This window comes from Ixodes scapularis, unplaced genomic scaffold (assembly GCF_016920785.2).
Source record: "Ixodes scapularis isolate PalLabHiFi unplaced genomic scaffold, ASM1692078v2 PGA_scaffold6__148_contigs__length_123643588, whole genome shotgun sequence".
Lineage (NCBI taxonomy): Eukaryota > Metazoa > Arthropoda > Arachnida > Ixodida > Ixodidae > Ixodes > Ixodes scapularis.
Window position 1 is genome coordinate 101,931,039 of NW_024609881.1, and position 13,192 is coordinate 101,944,230.

Genomic DNA, 13,192 nt, shown 5'->3' on the forward strand with positions numbered 1-13,192 from the left:
TAGGCTGACGGTGAGCCATGCCAGCAATTCAACCGCGACTTGCAGTTTAAATTCAAGTCGTGCGAGATTTTGACGCTGGTGAGGTCAATGATTCGAGGCCAAATCATACATGGAACTGCAAGCAAGACGTTGCACCAGAGACTTCTTTGGGAACCCGATCTAAAGCTAGAAAAAGCTGTGGAAATGTGAAAAAAGGACGAAATTGCTGCCAAGCAAATGAAGGTATGGGAGGGGCCAAAGAAAACTGTCCATGTCGTTAAGAGTAGAGCGTTGGAGGAGCAAGTTCCTATTCACAAACAAGGCAAAGGAAAAGAATGGTGCACGAAGTGCGACTTCTTTCACCGGGGCCCCATGTGTCCAGCTTTGGGCAAAGTTTGTAGACCATTTTGAGGCTTATTGCAAGACGGACCGAGTGCGTGAAGTAAAGAACATTGTGGAAAAAAGAAGCGAAGGTAGCCCAGATTTTGACATTCTTGAAATCAGCGGGAGCAATGCAGGACGTGGTTCTGAGTGGCTCGCACCGGCAACTGTGGATGGCAAGGAGATCTCACGATCTCACTTAAAGTGGACACCAGAGCACAACCAAACTTGCTCCCACTTGTGGCTGCACTGCGTCAAAAAGAACACTGTTTTGAAAAAGAGTGCTGCAGTCCTGGGAAGTTGCAACGGTAGTGTGATTTCACACAAAAGGAAAACCACCTTGATGGTGTTATGCAAGCAAGGCATTGTAGAATTTTTTGTAGTGAAGAAATCTCGTGCTTCGATTCTGGGACCCCAAACCTGCGCGAACAGTTAGGTTTGGTAAATCGAATATCGGCTGTCAGTGACGACACCAATTCATTGTTTCAAACTTTCCGGAGAATGGCTTAAGCTTCATCAAGAAAACCTACCCACATGGTGCTTAAGGAAAGAGCTCGGCCATAAAGTATGATATTAAATATCATCAAATGAGAGAATAATTCTATTGAAAAGAACTTTCGGTGACATGGTTTCATGAACAAGAAGAGATGAGGAGAGGTGCAGTAGGCTAGCACCAGGGTTCTTCCCGCAGTGGGAGGCAACAGTTCTGCCGTCCACTAGTTAGCTGGCCGCCTACGTTTGTGATGTCCAAGCCACCTCTATATTTTGCTGCGGGTGGACTAGACGGCGTTGATTTTACAAAAGTTTGATGCTTTCAAGCCTCATTTGACAGGAAAGCGTCAAACAAGACTGAAGCCGAGTGCGACATATACTCAACACACGAAGAATTCACAGGGAGCAAATCTAGTCGAACAGCCACGGATCGTCGGTCAGTCGAGCCTGTAGCCCACAACTCCAGACGCACAACTGGAGATGTTGGGCTAAGTGTTGTAGAAATAGAGTTAACTAGGGTGCAAGCACGCATGTTGGACGACGATCGGCAGTTGATCACACGAGCCTGAAGCCGATCATTAAAGACGCACGTCAAAACACACGTTGGGGCACGCTCGAAGCGCACACAGATTGCACACAGGAAGACTCGTCCAGCGTAGTCGGAAGACTACGGTTGCCGGTCAAACAAGGCTAAAGCCGACTGCGGAAAATGCACACTGAGACACGTACTAGCACACAGCAGCGCACACGAAACACACGAAGAACTCACACGAGCGACTCCAGCCAACAGCGACGGATCGCCGGTCGGTCGAGCCTGTAGCCGACGACTCCAGACACAGACACACAAGCGGAGACGTTGGGCTACGTGTTGTAGAAATAAGGTAAACAAGGGTGCAAGCACGCATGTTGGACGATGATCGGTCGTTGATCAGACGAGCCTGAAGCCGACCATTAAAGACGCACGTCAACACACGTTGGGGCACGCTCGAAGTGCACGCAGATTGCACACAGGAAGACTCGTCCAGCGTAGTCGGAAGACTACGGTTGCCGGTTAAACGAGGCTGAAGCCGACTGCGCAAAATGCACACTGAGACACGTACTAGCACACAGCAGCGCACACGAAACACACGAAGAACTCACACGAGCGACTCCAGCCAACAGCGACGGATCGGCGCCGGTCGGTCGAGTCTGTAGCCGACGACTCCAGACGCACAAGCGGAAACGTTGAGCTACGTGTGAGAAATAAAGCAAACTAGAGTGCAAGCGCACATGATGGCTCCCTAAAGTAAACAAGAACGCACAAAATTTGCAACATTCGCGTCCGGGCTCCGGCACAGAGAAGGCTGTTCGTAACAACGATCGAGTTTAGACGCCCGAGATGGAGAGGTTGAGTATCCAATAGCACTCGCATTTCGTTGAAAGCGGTCCACACTCAGCTCGCAGCATCAGATTGTGAGGCAGCTGAACCAACGAAGCGTGAAAGACCGCGAGAGGCTCAACCTCGACCGCGCACGACGACAAACGCGGATCACCGCCCTTCGCGGCGGCAACGGCGGCGGCAGCGGCGGCGGCGCGGCGCCGGAGCTAGGTGCTACGGAAACGGAAGCGGCCTCACAGTGTTGCTGGTGTTTCGCGGGGAATAAAAATCAAGGTTGCGTACGTTTAGCGAAAATATGGAGAAACAAAATGGCGATGGGAGAGAGGGAACCGGCAGTTGGCATCACCCTAAGCGCAGCACACATGTAGGCTCCCTACGTCTAGCAACCTTGGCAGCTATTGACGGTGAGTGTCTCGCTTCCGGCCACGACGAGAGAAAAGAAGGAGGAACTCCCGTCTTCCCGAGAATCCCTTTTGTGTGTTCCAGAAGTAGCTATTGTCCCCCTACAAGATTATAAAAGATTAACCCGTCACTCAAAATTCGTACAAAAGCAGCCGCTTCGCTGACTGGAACGACTAGGCCATCCCGTTCGACGTCAACCTCGCCGTAGCTTTGCTCGTCCTGAGACGACCTACGTCACGATTGCGTTGGATGTCACGTGGTCTCCACTGGGCCTTCTCCGAGCGCTTGCCGGAGTGGGCCGTTTATAACGAAAAATACAGCCACCAGGCTCAAGATACAAATGTGCGATTGTCATTTACGGATATTGTGGATCATATTCAACCTATTTTTGAACGCGGATATATTTCAAATTTCGTTGAAGTATCCCTTTAAAACAGATACGTGCGTCGCACGTGCCTTGATTTTGAGAAAAAACGTCAACAAAAAACGAGTAACATGACGAATGATCCAGGACTCATCAGCATAAAATCGGGAACAAAATTCTAAACTTGGTAACGTATTGTTTTTTAGTCTGTTTTTGACGTTTTAGAAACACCTAGACGTGCACACCAATATCGCGGCGCTGCGAATTTTTCTAAACCAACTATTGTTTTGTCTTTTTTTTTGTTCTTAGATGTTACTGTGTATCACAGTGCCCACAACCGGATTTTCCTTATAGAATAATCTGGGGAACCATACTATGTATCTGCTTGCGACAGTCGTCACCTTGACCGCGGTCTTAATCGTCCTTCCGATCATGTAAACAAATCTTTATTCCATCGTAGGCAAAGCCACGATACGATTCTTAAATAAGATAGCATACCACTGAAACACTGCTAGTGTTTCACTGAAACACGTTTAACCACTGGTGCGGAGATGCTCTCTGATAATAAGTCTAAATCTAAAAAAGCGTCTCAGTTGAACTTTTCTCTTTGGGAAGAGGAGGGGGGGTGCGGTTTCCATAATAATGATATGCGTTCCTTACAGTTTTGTGACATAAGCTGATTTAGTGGTTTTCGATGATGACTCCAATTAGGTGTGTTGTTCAAAAACAGATTTCAAATAACGAATAACGAATCAATTGCACAACAGTAATTGACTCCAATATTACCCTACGCTATTTATTTGTAGTATTCGAGCGATTAGCTCCCTCAAGTGCTTTGGGCAAGGTTGGCGCTCCGACTTTCTTACAGTGTATATACACTGTTAGCAAGTCCCGTTTATTTGGTGAATATTTGGGGTGAAAAACACGCTATTTACACAAATAACCATAAATTTACACGTTGAGTAACGGATAATTCGTTCAAAAATCATGGAAGGTTGTAAGAAACGTGTTTTGGTTCGGTCACACACGCATAACCGTGTAGCCGACCTCGAAAACACGCATCACCTTCGGCGACGACCGTAGCATTGCCGGCTACCGAAGTTCCGGAATGCTTGGGGACACACCTAGAAAGGACCCTGGAGGCAAATACCGCGGAAAGAAACTTGTCTCGGAGACAGATACGCACCAGAAGCAATTACGCCCTGTCGCGGGACGGGGCGAAGCCCGCGCTTAGCGTGCTCGCTGCTATTTTCTGGTCGACGGCAATGCCGCTTCCCTCTCGCCTATGTTTGTATGTATTTTAGGGGTCTTGAATATAGTTTTTTACACACCGCAAATAAAGTTATGGGTCTAATTACTCGTTCTAAACAGTTAAAATGGATAGAAAAAGCGTGCCCTCGATCTGAACACGTGACATTGCAGTTGGTTTCGTTTTGGCTTCAACCTTCAACTGCAATCGAAACGGCCGTGTAACACCAGGAGGGGGGGTAGGTGCCGCCGCTTCCCATGCACCCTCCTCAGAATTTACGGCACTCTGTGGTGGCCACCATATTAAAACTTTATACGAGTTTCAGGTGCCCGGTTACTGCCATAGACCCAATGGAGTCGATTTCTGGGTAAACTGGGCGCTCAGCAGCGCTTCTGTGGTCGGAGGTGCTCATTACTGCAACGAATGAGGGCTCGTTGCTCTATCGATATACTGCGAAGCTAACATAGGAAACAATAATCAAGTTCATAAAATGGAGCGCTAACGTTTTAATTATTACTTTCAACGCCGTCGAGCTAGCTTGAGCGGCTTCTTAGCCGCTTGCGAAGGCGAAGCCGCTCAAAATTCAACATGGCGCAGAACTTCCGCCGTGGTAGCCGTGCCTGCCGCTGCTTCCTACCGCGGTACCGCCGGTACCACAGTAGGTTTTGTGTGGAAATTTACGGTTCGCGCGTGCCATGCCACTTGGTATGGCAAAGAATTGTAAGTTCTGCTTGCCCACCTTGTGTCCAGCAGTTGACAGTCCATTACTTGTCGTTGGCGTCTTCCAGGGAATCGAAACAGATGCCGCATATTTTACTGGTTGACGGATTTATTCAGTCATTTGCATGACAGGAAAAAACAATTTACACTGTCACTTTAAACAAGCGTTCCTATGTGGAAAAAAAATTAATAATGCGCGCAATCTATGTTAGCAAGAGGTACTACAGCGAAGATACAATGTGCGACACTGTTAGCGCGAACACGATATGGTGCCCACCTTTTAAAGGCGGGCACCAATTGCTGTAATACTTAAGTATTACTGCTATAGTTCGCAAAGTAACTGTTTAAAGTTTCGTAAACCTCAGATGCAACTATGGCGCGAGAATATCAGTCTTCGCGATTGAAAAACAATACAGTCATGTCTCGCTAACATATTCGATCGTTTCGGTCACGCCGCTATTTACTTCATATTTTTGTTACTGATATGTGTCTCCATACAATTCTAACTCGTCACGCTAAATAAAGAAACCCGAAGTACGTACTATGGACAGCTAGCTTGGGAGCGAAATGGATAAATACATGCTTTTTATCTTTTTATTGTGGTCTCTGTAAAGACAAACGCCAAAAAGGGAGGGAGAATGTATCAGTGAGACGAAAAAGAATAATAAAGTTTTTCGGTTACAAAATTTACTCAGAGCTTCACCATTTTCATATATGACAATGGTGACTCAATGGTTACAATTTTCAGGGGCTTCCAGCCTAAATCGCTTGCAGTTCTTTCCCTATTCCAGTTGCAGATGACAAAAATAAACAACATACCACTTTCATTGTTTATTCTTTGTGATCTTGATATTGATTCATGATTATGGATGACTAACATTATGGAGAATTGTTTTGTAAATTGGAGATGCCCATATTAACGAAAAATACTGTAACAGCAAACATAAATGTCTGTTTCTGTGGCATGAAAACACAATAATCATATGTTCTGATATGTGTTAGATAGAAGCAACCCCAGTATGAAGTAAATATGCAGCCCCGCCGGAGAATTGTATGCAAACAGACCATTGGGGAGGTATGTCTAAGAAGATATTTAAATGCTTATTGGTTGTGAAATCTCAAATACCAACCTGAACATATATTATGATAAAACATCAATTGTTCAACCTGTGTAATAAGACAATAACGAAAAATTTTAGTGGGTCAGATATTGTTCAGCAAAACTTAATATTTGAAAGAGTGAAACTCTCCAAGCACGCAGTTTGAATTCTAGCTGCCAAAGGTCCTGACATTACTGGTTCGAAGCAAGAGATCTTCCCCTCTCTTCCCCTCCCACTCCCCCAAAAAATTGCCTAGAGGTTGTTGGCCGCCAGCAGGCTAACAACATGCCTAAACAAAGTGGATGCTCATGGCTTCTGTTAGTCTATGATTTTTTCCATAAAAATCATGCAAGGAGCAACCTGCTGACGCAGTGGACAACATTGTCTCGCGAGGGTCTCAAGGAGCACAGCCAAAAAATTTCATGCCTAGTTGAAAGCTCGTGTCATTCTGACTGGTCTACACAAATAAAAAAGTTAACAGAATGCAATGTAATTCGAGCAAACGTATTCGTTGCTTACTCAAACCTGAACCAAAAATCATTAGAGACATATTTCTTAACAATGTGTAGACCTAGCTCTTTGTAGACCACTTTGGTATATCTCATTTCTCTTGACCTCTTGATGAGCTTCCGATTCCTGTCGCTTGTGCCGTCAAGTTGAACCAGGTTTTCTCGGTGTGGCCACCGAGATCCTATCATGCCCATGCGATGGACCAGCCACTTCATTGTTCTTCCTCATTTTTGCTGTATGTGTGTTCTCTATCCCCTCAACATCTGCACAGGACAATGTAAGAACAAATTAGTTCGACTCGTCACAATATATATATTTGCAGTAGAGAAACAGGGCTATGAAACATTGCATGGATTGCTCATACTATCCTTTTGTTTCTGTTATAATGCTTTTTGACCCAGCCACTCTCGTTTTACATTACAGTTGACCGTAGATTAGACTGCATAAATCACTATGGCGGAACCTAGCATGCTGATGGTTACATATTCAGCTTGATAGGTTGGCCAGCAATGAAGTGCACTTCACAAAAAGGTTACCACGGACACTACCTTTTGTTTATTGGGGTTTCCTGTCCCTGAGACTTGTTGGAGTAATTTTCATGCCTTGAAAATCTGTATGGATACAGAAAAAAAAAACGCATAATGCAAATGATGCTATTTTATGTGCAACAAACGAGAAAAAAAATGCCTAACGTGAGTTTTAACTGTTTTGAGGGGAGTGCGTCGGTAGGTGTAAAATCTTCCAATAGAATTACACATGGAAAGACAATTGGCACATCTCGCGATCAAGCTCTGCTGTCTGCATTCCGCCCTTTTATGCGTAAATCTTTCGAGATTTTAAAAGTGTCTTTAGAAATAAAATTATTTTACTATCCAGCTTTCTATTTATTTCCGAAAAAAATAAAACGTGGCAAACTAGTTGCAGGGCTGTAAAATAATGTACACGAGAGATATTAATAAAAACGGGCAGATATTATAAGATATGAACTCCGAAATATTATAAAACTGAGAGAAGAATATTTGTATAAAGACTACAATTTACTCGACAGGGATCGACACTACTGTGCACGAAATTGGCGAGAAGTAGAGGAGGTGAAAATTCGCAGACTGTCTACAGATCATAAAATATTTGCAGGACGGTCTTCATCCACAAAACCGTGCTAAGAACGCTCGCTGAAATGGGGCGCCTCGCAATACAATCACGGCGACATTTTGTAAATTTCAAGAATGAAACGATGTATTCAATTACCTAAAATAGTACAAAACCCTCGAATGGTGCAATTCGAGGCTGGAAGATCAGCTTAGGAAAAGTTTCATTTGGGGTGAAAACTTTCAAACTCACCGTCGTCAGTTGGGATCCGAACGAACGGGTGCTTCTTGTCCCCGACGCTGCTTGGGCACGACTTTGCGTAACTGCACGAGTGAGGTAGTTCAAAGACACGAAAAGCTTTCCACTCGCCCGAAAGTGCGAGGCTCGCGCAGTGCGATGATCGAGGCGCCGACGCTTGACGCACCGATGGCAAGCGAAAGCGCGAAAGCACCGGACAGACCAACGGCCGCCCCCACAACGGTCCACCGGTTTCAGAACGCGCAGTGCGCAAAGGCGCGCGTGTGCACAGGCAGCGGTTTTCTTTTACAAACGCAAAAAACAAAAAAGGCAGAGTTTCGAAAGTGTGATATTGACACAAACTTTAAAAAAAGGTATATGTCATATTTTTAGGAATACGTATTTTGTATTTAGTGAAATAATACGCAGTCATAACAAAAGCTAAATGAAGTTTGATTTATTATTGTTTTGTTTAGTTTTAGTAATGTGCGCCTCCGACCACGCGAGCGCTGCTGTACACCTCTTCCAGCGTTCATCGGCGCCATCTGTATTCCGGCCGCAACATTCGCTCTCTGTCCGGATGTTGCCAGTGTTGCTGCATCTGTAGGTCATCTTGAAGTTAGAGCTGACAAAGAAAATCTGGCCACGGCGCAACGCCGATGTACACTGGAAGCTAGAGCCGGTTTGCTTTCGTTGTTTTTGTTTGACCGGAGAAAATCTGGCAAGAAAGCATGGCGCCGCTATTATTTTGGTTTGAGGGGACGCGAGAAGCTTCGCAGTTTGCGAGCACATAGCGAAGACGTGACTGGAGAAGTGCCCCTGTGATGTTTCCGGAATAGGGAAAGTATTATTTGCTGTCGTAGTGTGTGCTTTGAAAGCGAAGGGAGTCACAGGGTCCACGATTGCGCAACCACAAGCCAAGGTTCACGATAGCGCAGCGTTGATTTCGGCTATCTCGTTCTGTTTGGGGCAACACGGCGATGCGACAAAGAGCCGAAACGTTCGTGGTGTGTGGTGCGGTGCTTGGAGGTAGAAACCCGCACTAACACGGAGCTCAAATTGCTTATTATGGGGTTGAGGCTCAACGGGTACAGTCCCGTCGTCGTCAGCTGATCCGGTCCAGCTGGTCCGGGAAGACGCAGCGAGCGTTCTTAAAAGTAAATTTTCCTTCGTTTCGTTTCAAAATGTAAAAGATTCCCGACGCATACCGCGAGTAAAAGGCTGCGGGCGTTTTCAACAAGATTACGTCGTTTTAATTGAACAATGAACTTCGGATTGTTGTCTTAAATCTGCCGTTTTTATCCTTCGTGTTGTTGGACTGTGTTTGCACAGCGACGTGTTTGCACAGCGACGCACACCGCTCGAGTAGATGATTCGGTCCTGGAAACGACCGGTTATACAGAATTTCAAAGAAACTTGAGTCACCACCGATATTTTCCTGGAAATCTCGTGTGAGTTTGTTGCGCTCATCATGCTGTGTGATTAAATTAGCGCAAGATTTTCTACCTGCCCACAGATGCATGAACGGAGACCATTTTTTTACGTAGTGAACATAGTGCTTTTTCTTTATTTTGGGAAGAGGTGTTGGTGCGTTTATTATGGTATAATCACTTGAGAGTTGAGAAATAAGGGAGAACGAGCAAGCTTTCCCAACTTTATCTCTTTTCTCGCTGGCACCGCCCCTAGTTTCAAGTTTCAGTTTTGGTAGGCATACGCACTAGCAGGTAAAAACTTCTCTAAAGCAGGTAAAAAAAAACAGGGGAAGTCAGGACGGTGCGGACTCCGTGTTTCGCGCTTTTCGCAAGGTGACTGGGTAAATGCTTTTGTGAGATATGCGGAATATGCAAACGATTTTGTTATGCCCGTCGTTTTCGTCTCCAGCAAAACGAATAAGATGATCAACAAAGCAAAATCGCAAGCCAAGATTTACGATAACAGTGCGTTCAGTTCGGTGATCCGTGTGGTGGCCGCTGTTTAAACGCTTGTAGTATCCACGAGTGGTACCAGGAAAACGACGCTAACAGAGAAGGAGCTCGCGATTCAGCATAATGCCACATTAGTGGTCACGAATAACACCGGTCACAAACTCCCAAGCCCCACCGCTCTTCTCGACACCGACACGACATACGACAACAAACTGCATCAAAACGCCCCAAAAGTGAAGGCGTCTGCTCCTGTACGCGTACTGCAACTAGCAGAAGTGAAGTGTTGGGCAGATGTCCTTCAAAAGAATATATAAACAAAATGCTTTGCACAATGACAATTTTCATTGATTATTGAATACGTAATGGTAAAATCCCAATAGTTTGTTTTTCTATCTGATTCAAGCTAGTCCGACTGCTCCTAACACTGGTCGAGCATGAAAATATTAAAAATTTGAACTTTTTCATGGCCAGTTTAATATTTATTGTGAATACAATGTTGTTTTCCGCAACGGACAAAAATTATAGATTTTGCTTTCATACTTTCTGAATGCAAACAGTTCTTACATACGGCTGTTTATTGTGTCATGTTTCGTGTCTTCTTATATAAATCTGTAACGGTCAGCGACTAAAGAGCTCACCCACACAAGTCAAGCTTATATACGCCGCGGGGAGAAGAGGATGTTAATAGGAGGTGTGGGTGCTGTGTAACACGTGCGGTACTCGTGTTATCTGCGATATATGTAGTGTTACTTGTGATCGTTCACAGCGTATTAACAGACTCCTGCTTTTTTTTTCACTGGCCGCTAAAAACCTCACTTGGTGGCGCGATTTACCGCCCGATTCCAAATAGTTTGCTCCAGTTATTTATCCATGTAAGTTCGGTATTCGTTTTTTTATGTAGCGGTTCCGTCGTAGCTACCGACGCCACCGACCGCCGACGACGCACGTACGTACGTACCTTTGCACGTAGCTACGTCCATCGCTTGGAGACGCGTCCTGTGTGCTTTCAGTTCGGCTGAAAGGCGCGCGGCTCGCTGGGCTCGTCTGTCGCCTGTTCTCGGCTGCTGGCCGCCATGTTTTATGAGCACGCTGAGCCAACACCTCAACCGTGTTTCGCGGAAGGCAGGACACTGTGTAGTGTGTTGAGTTTAGACGGCACCTCGTGCGTAGGCGAATAACACGCATTGCTGCGTGTAAAACGCGCACGTTTTGACGTATCCGCTATGGGACAACGGTTTACACGTCTGGGCGTGTTATGTTTGCTAACTGTGTACTATCTTCATAATGTATATTATGTGAAGCACGCATATGCCGTCTTGATTTTAAAAAAAAGTCGAACCCATTCTCTTTTGTAGGAGGAGGAAGAAAACCTTTGATTACTTCAAGGACCTCGGAATACTTGGACCTGAGCCGAGTATTATTTGGGGAAACCTTGCAGAGTACCACAGAAATGTAAGTTACGTTCTTTTGTATACGTTATTCCAAATGCCGGTACCCTATAAACAAAACGTACGTTAGTTAATTTTGCTGCAAAACATGGAGGCAGCCGATCATGGCGAACAATGGAGGATTCCCACGAATTTTGAAACTTGGAATACGGTTAGACAGAAAACGATGCGATGTTCAGCAGAAGAATGGCCTTTCTCTCTCGCCTTGTTTCTGCGCACGTAGCATTTGGTAAAATCTAAACGTATTCTGATTTCCGTTCCTCGCTGGTATACTTTTGCTGTCCAACTTTGTCAGCTGTCTTTAGGGGCTGAAGGAAAGTAGACTCAAAGTCTCCCTTTAGAGTGTCGGATTTGTTAAACTCCTTTCGCTGCCGTAAAAAGAATAAGAAACCCGTAAAAAAAGTTAATCTAATACTGTTTCCGACCACTTTGAGTGCCAGGCCCGAGTATACTCGGGCGCGTTCTCTTGTGGATTCTGTTTTGGTTGTCTCCCTATCCCTCCCTACTGAACTGTCACATTTGTTTTCTACGTGTAAGCGTACAAGTATAAGCAAGCGATAAAAACAATGGGTTACCTTCGGGCGTCATTTTTTGATGGCGTGCTTTGGCCGACTTCTATTCCCGTATTCTTTCATTGTTCATTGCCTTCATTGTTACAGAATGGCGAATTTGTACAGTTCCAGCTCGCTCCATATGGCGGACACTGATATCTTGAAATTACAAATAAACTCGGCATTCCATGACTGTGAAAACTAGGAAGTTACCGTTTCGTATAAACAAAGGCCCAGTAAGGTCGCTCAAAAGAGTGACCGCGAGGTGCGAGTTCGAAATTCCACTGCTTATAGTACCGTGTTTCGAAAAGCAGAATACGAGAAATATGGCCTAGGTTGGAGGCACACAGACCTTAATTTACTTTTTTCCCACACAATAGTCTGTCTTCAATAAATAAATATTTTTTCACAGATCATGCTACAGCCTTACTGAGATCAAAATTTTCGTTCTGCACGTGTTAAGCTGTGCGCTAGAGTAGAGCTAGGGCACAGGTTAACTGGCCTAGGCTGTACCCTAGCTCTAGGCTAGGGTACAGCCTAGGCCTAGGGCCTAGGCTAGCCTAGGGCACAAACGAAATGTTAAGCTGTACCCTAGCGTAGAGCCGCTCTTAGAATGTTTAACCTATTCGTCGTATCCAATAAACTACAGGATCTGTCGAGATAATCGAAACGCGTTTTATTGCCAATCTCTGGTGTGAACGGCGCATAGTCTAATGCTGATGATACACTTGTATCTAGAACAATCCGCTTGAATAACACGCCACTATTTCAGAACATAATGTCATCCGCGCCACAGCGTTAAATCAATACTGGAAAATGTCCTATGCGAAGTCGGCGACTCGCGAATCCCGGAAATGCACAATAGAAATAGTGGTGGCTGTCAAAAACAAAACTACTTTTTTCAGTGCAAATTATTTATAACAGTTTAATCAGATGACATTAAGCTCTGGACCACTGCTATCTTGACCATAGCTTCTCTTTCCTTTTGGAGTCTGACCGATTCGCGTTGCAAATATGTTTTATGGAGTCTTCGATTTCTCTGTAGTGTTTCGTATTTGCAACCAAGCAAATAATACCTTAATGTATTGTGCCATTCCCTGATATAAGTTCGGAATGCTTTTGTTTCGAGGCTTTGCCTTACGAATCCGTATTTCTTTTCTGCATTAATAAATGAGTTTAATGTTACTCATCCGACTGTGTTCTTTGGGTAGGGCCGCCACTATGCTCTGCAACAGTGGTGTGACAGATACGGTGATATATTTGGGTAAGTGCAAACATTTCGAAGCAATAACGTGTTATTTATTACTTTAAAATACAAAGCAAGTGCCATGTTTTAATTTTTATACTTTAATGGTTTTGCACTTATA

General features: G+C 44.9%; 1 protein-coding gene across 1 annotated transcript in view; it reads left to right on the forward strand.

The window, feature by feature from the left end:
* The first annotated feature begins 3,371 nt into the window (after positions 1-3,371).
* The window catches only part of LOC120838903 (cytochrome P450 3A24-like), a 43,297-nt gene continuing 33,476 nt past the window's right edge, over positions 3,372-13,192 (forward strand). The window contains exons 1-3 of the mRNA XM_042294574.1: positions 3,372-3,430; positions 11,182-11,278; positions 13,037-13,089. Coding sequence (XP_042150508.1) covers positions 3,372-3,430; positions 11,182-11,278; positions 13,037-13,089 — 209 coding nt within the window. The remainder of the gene's footprint in view (positions 3,431-11,181; positions 11,279-13,036; positions 13,090-13,192) is intronic.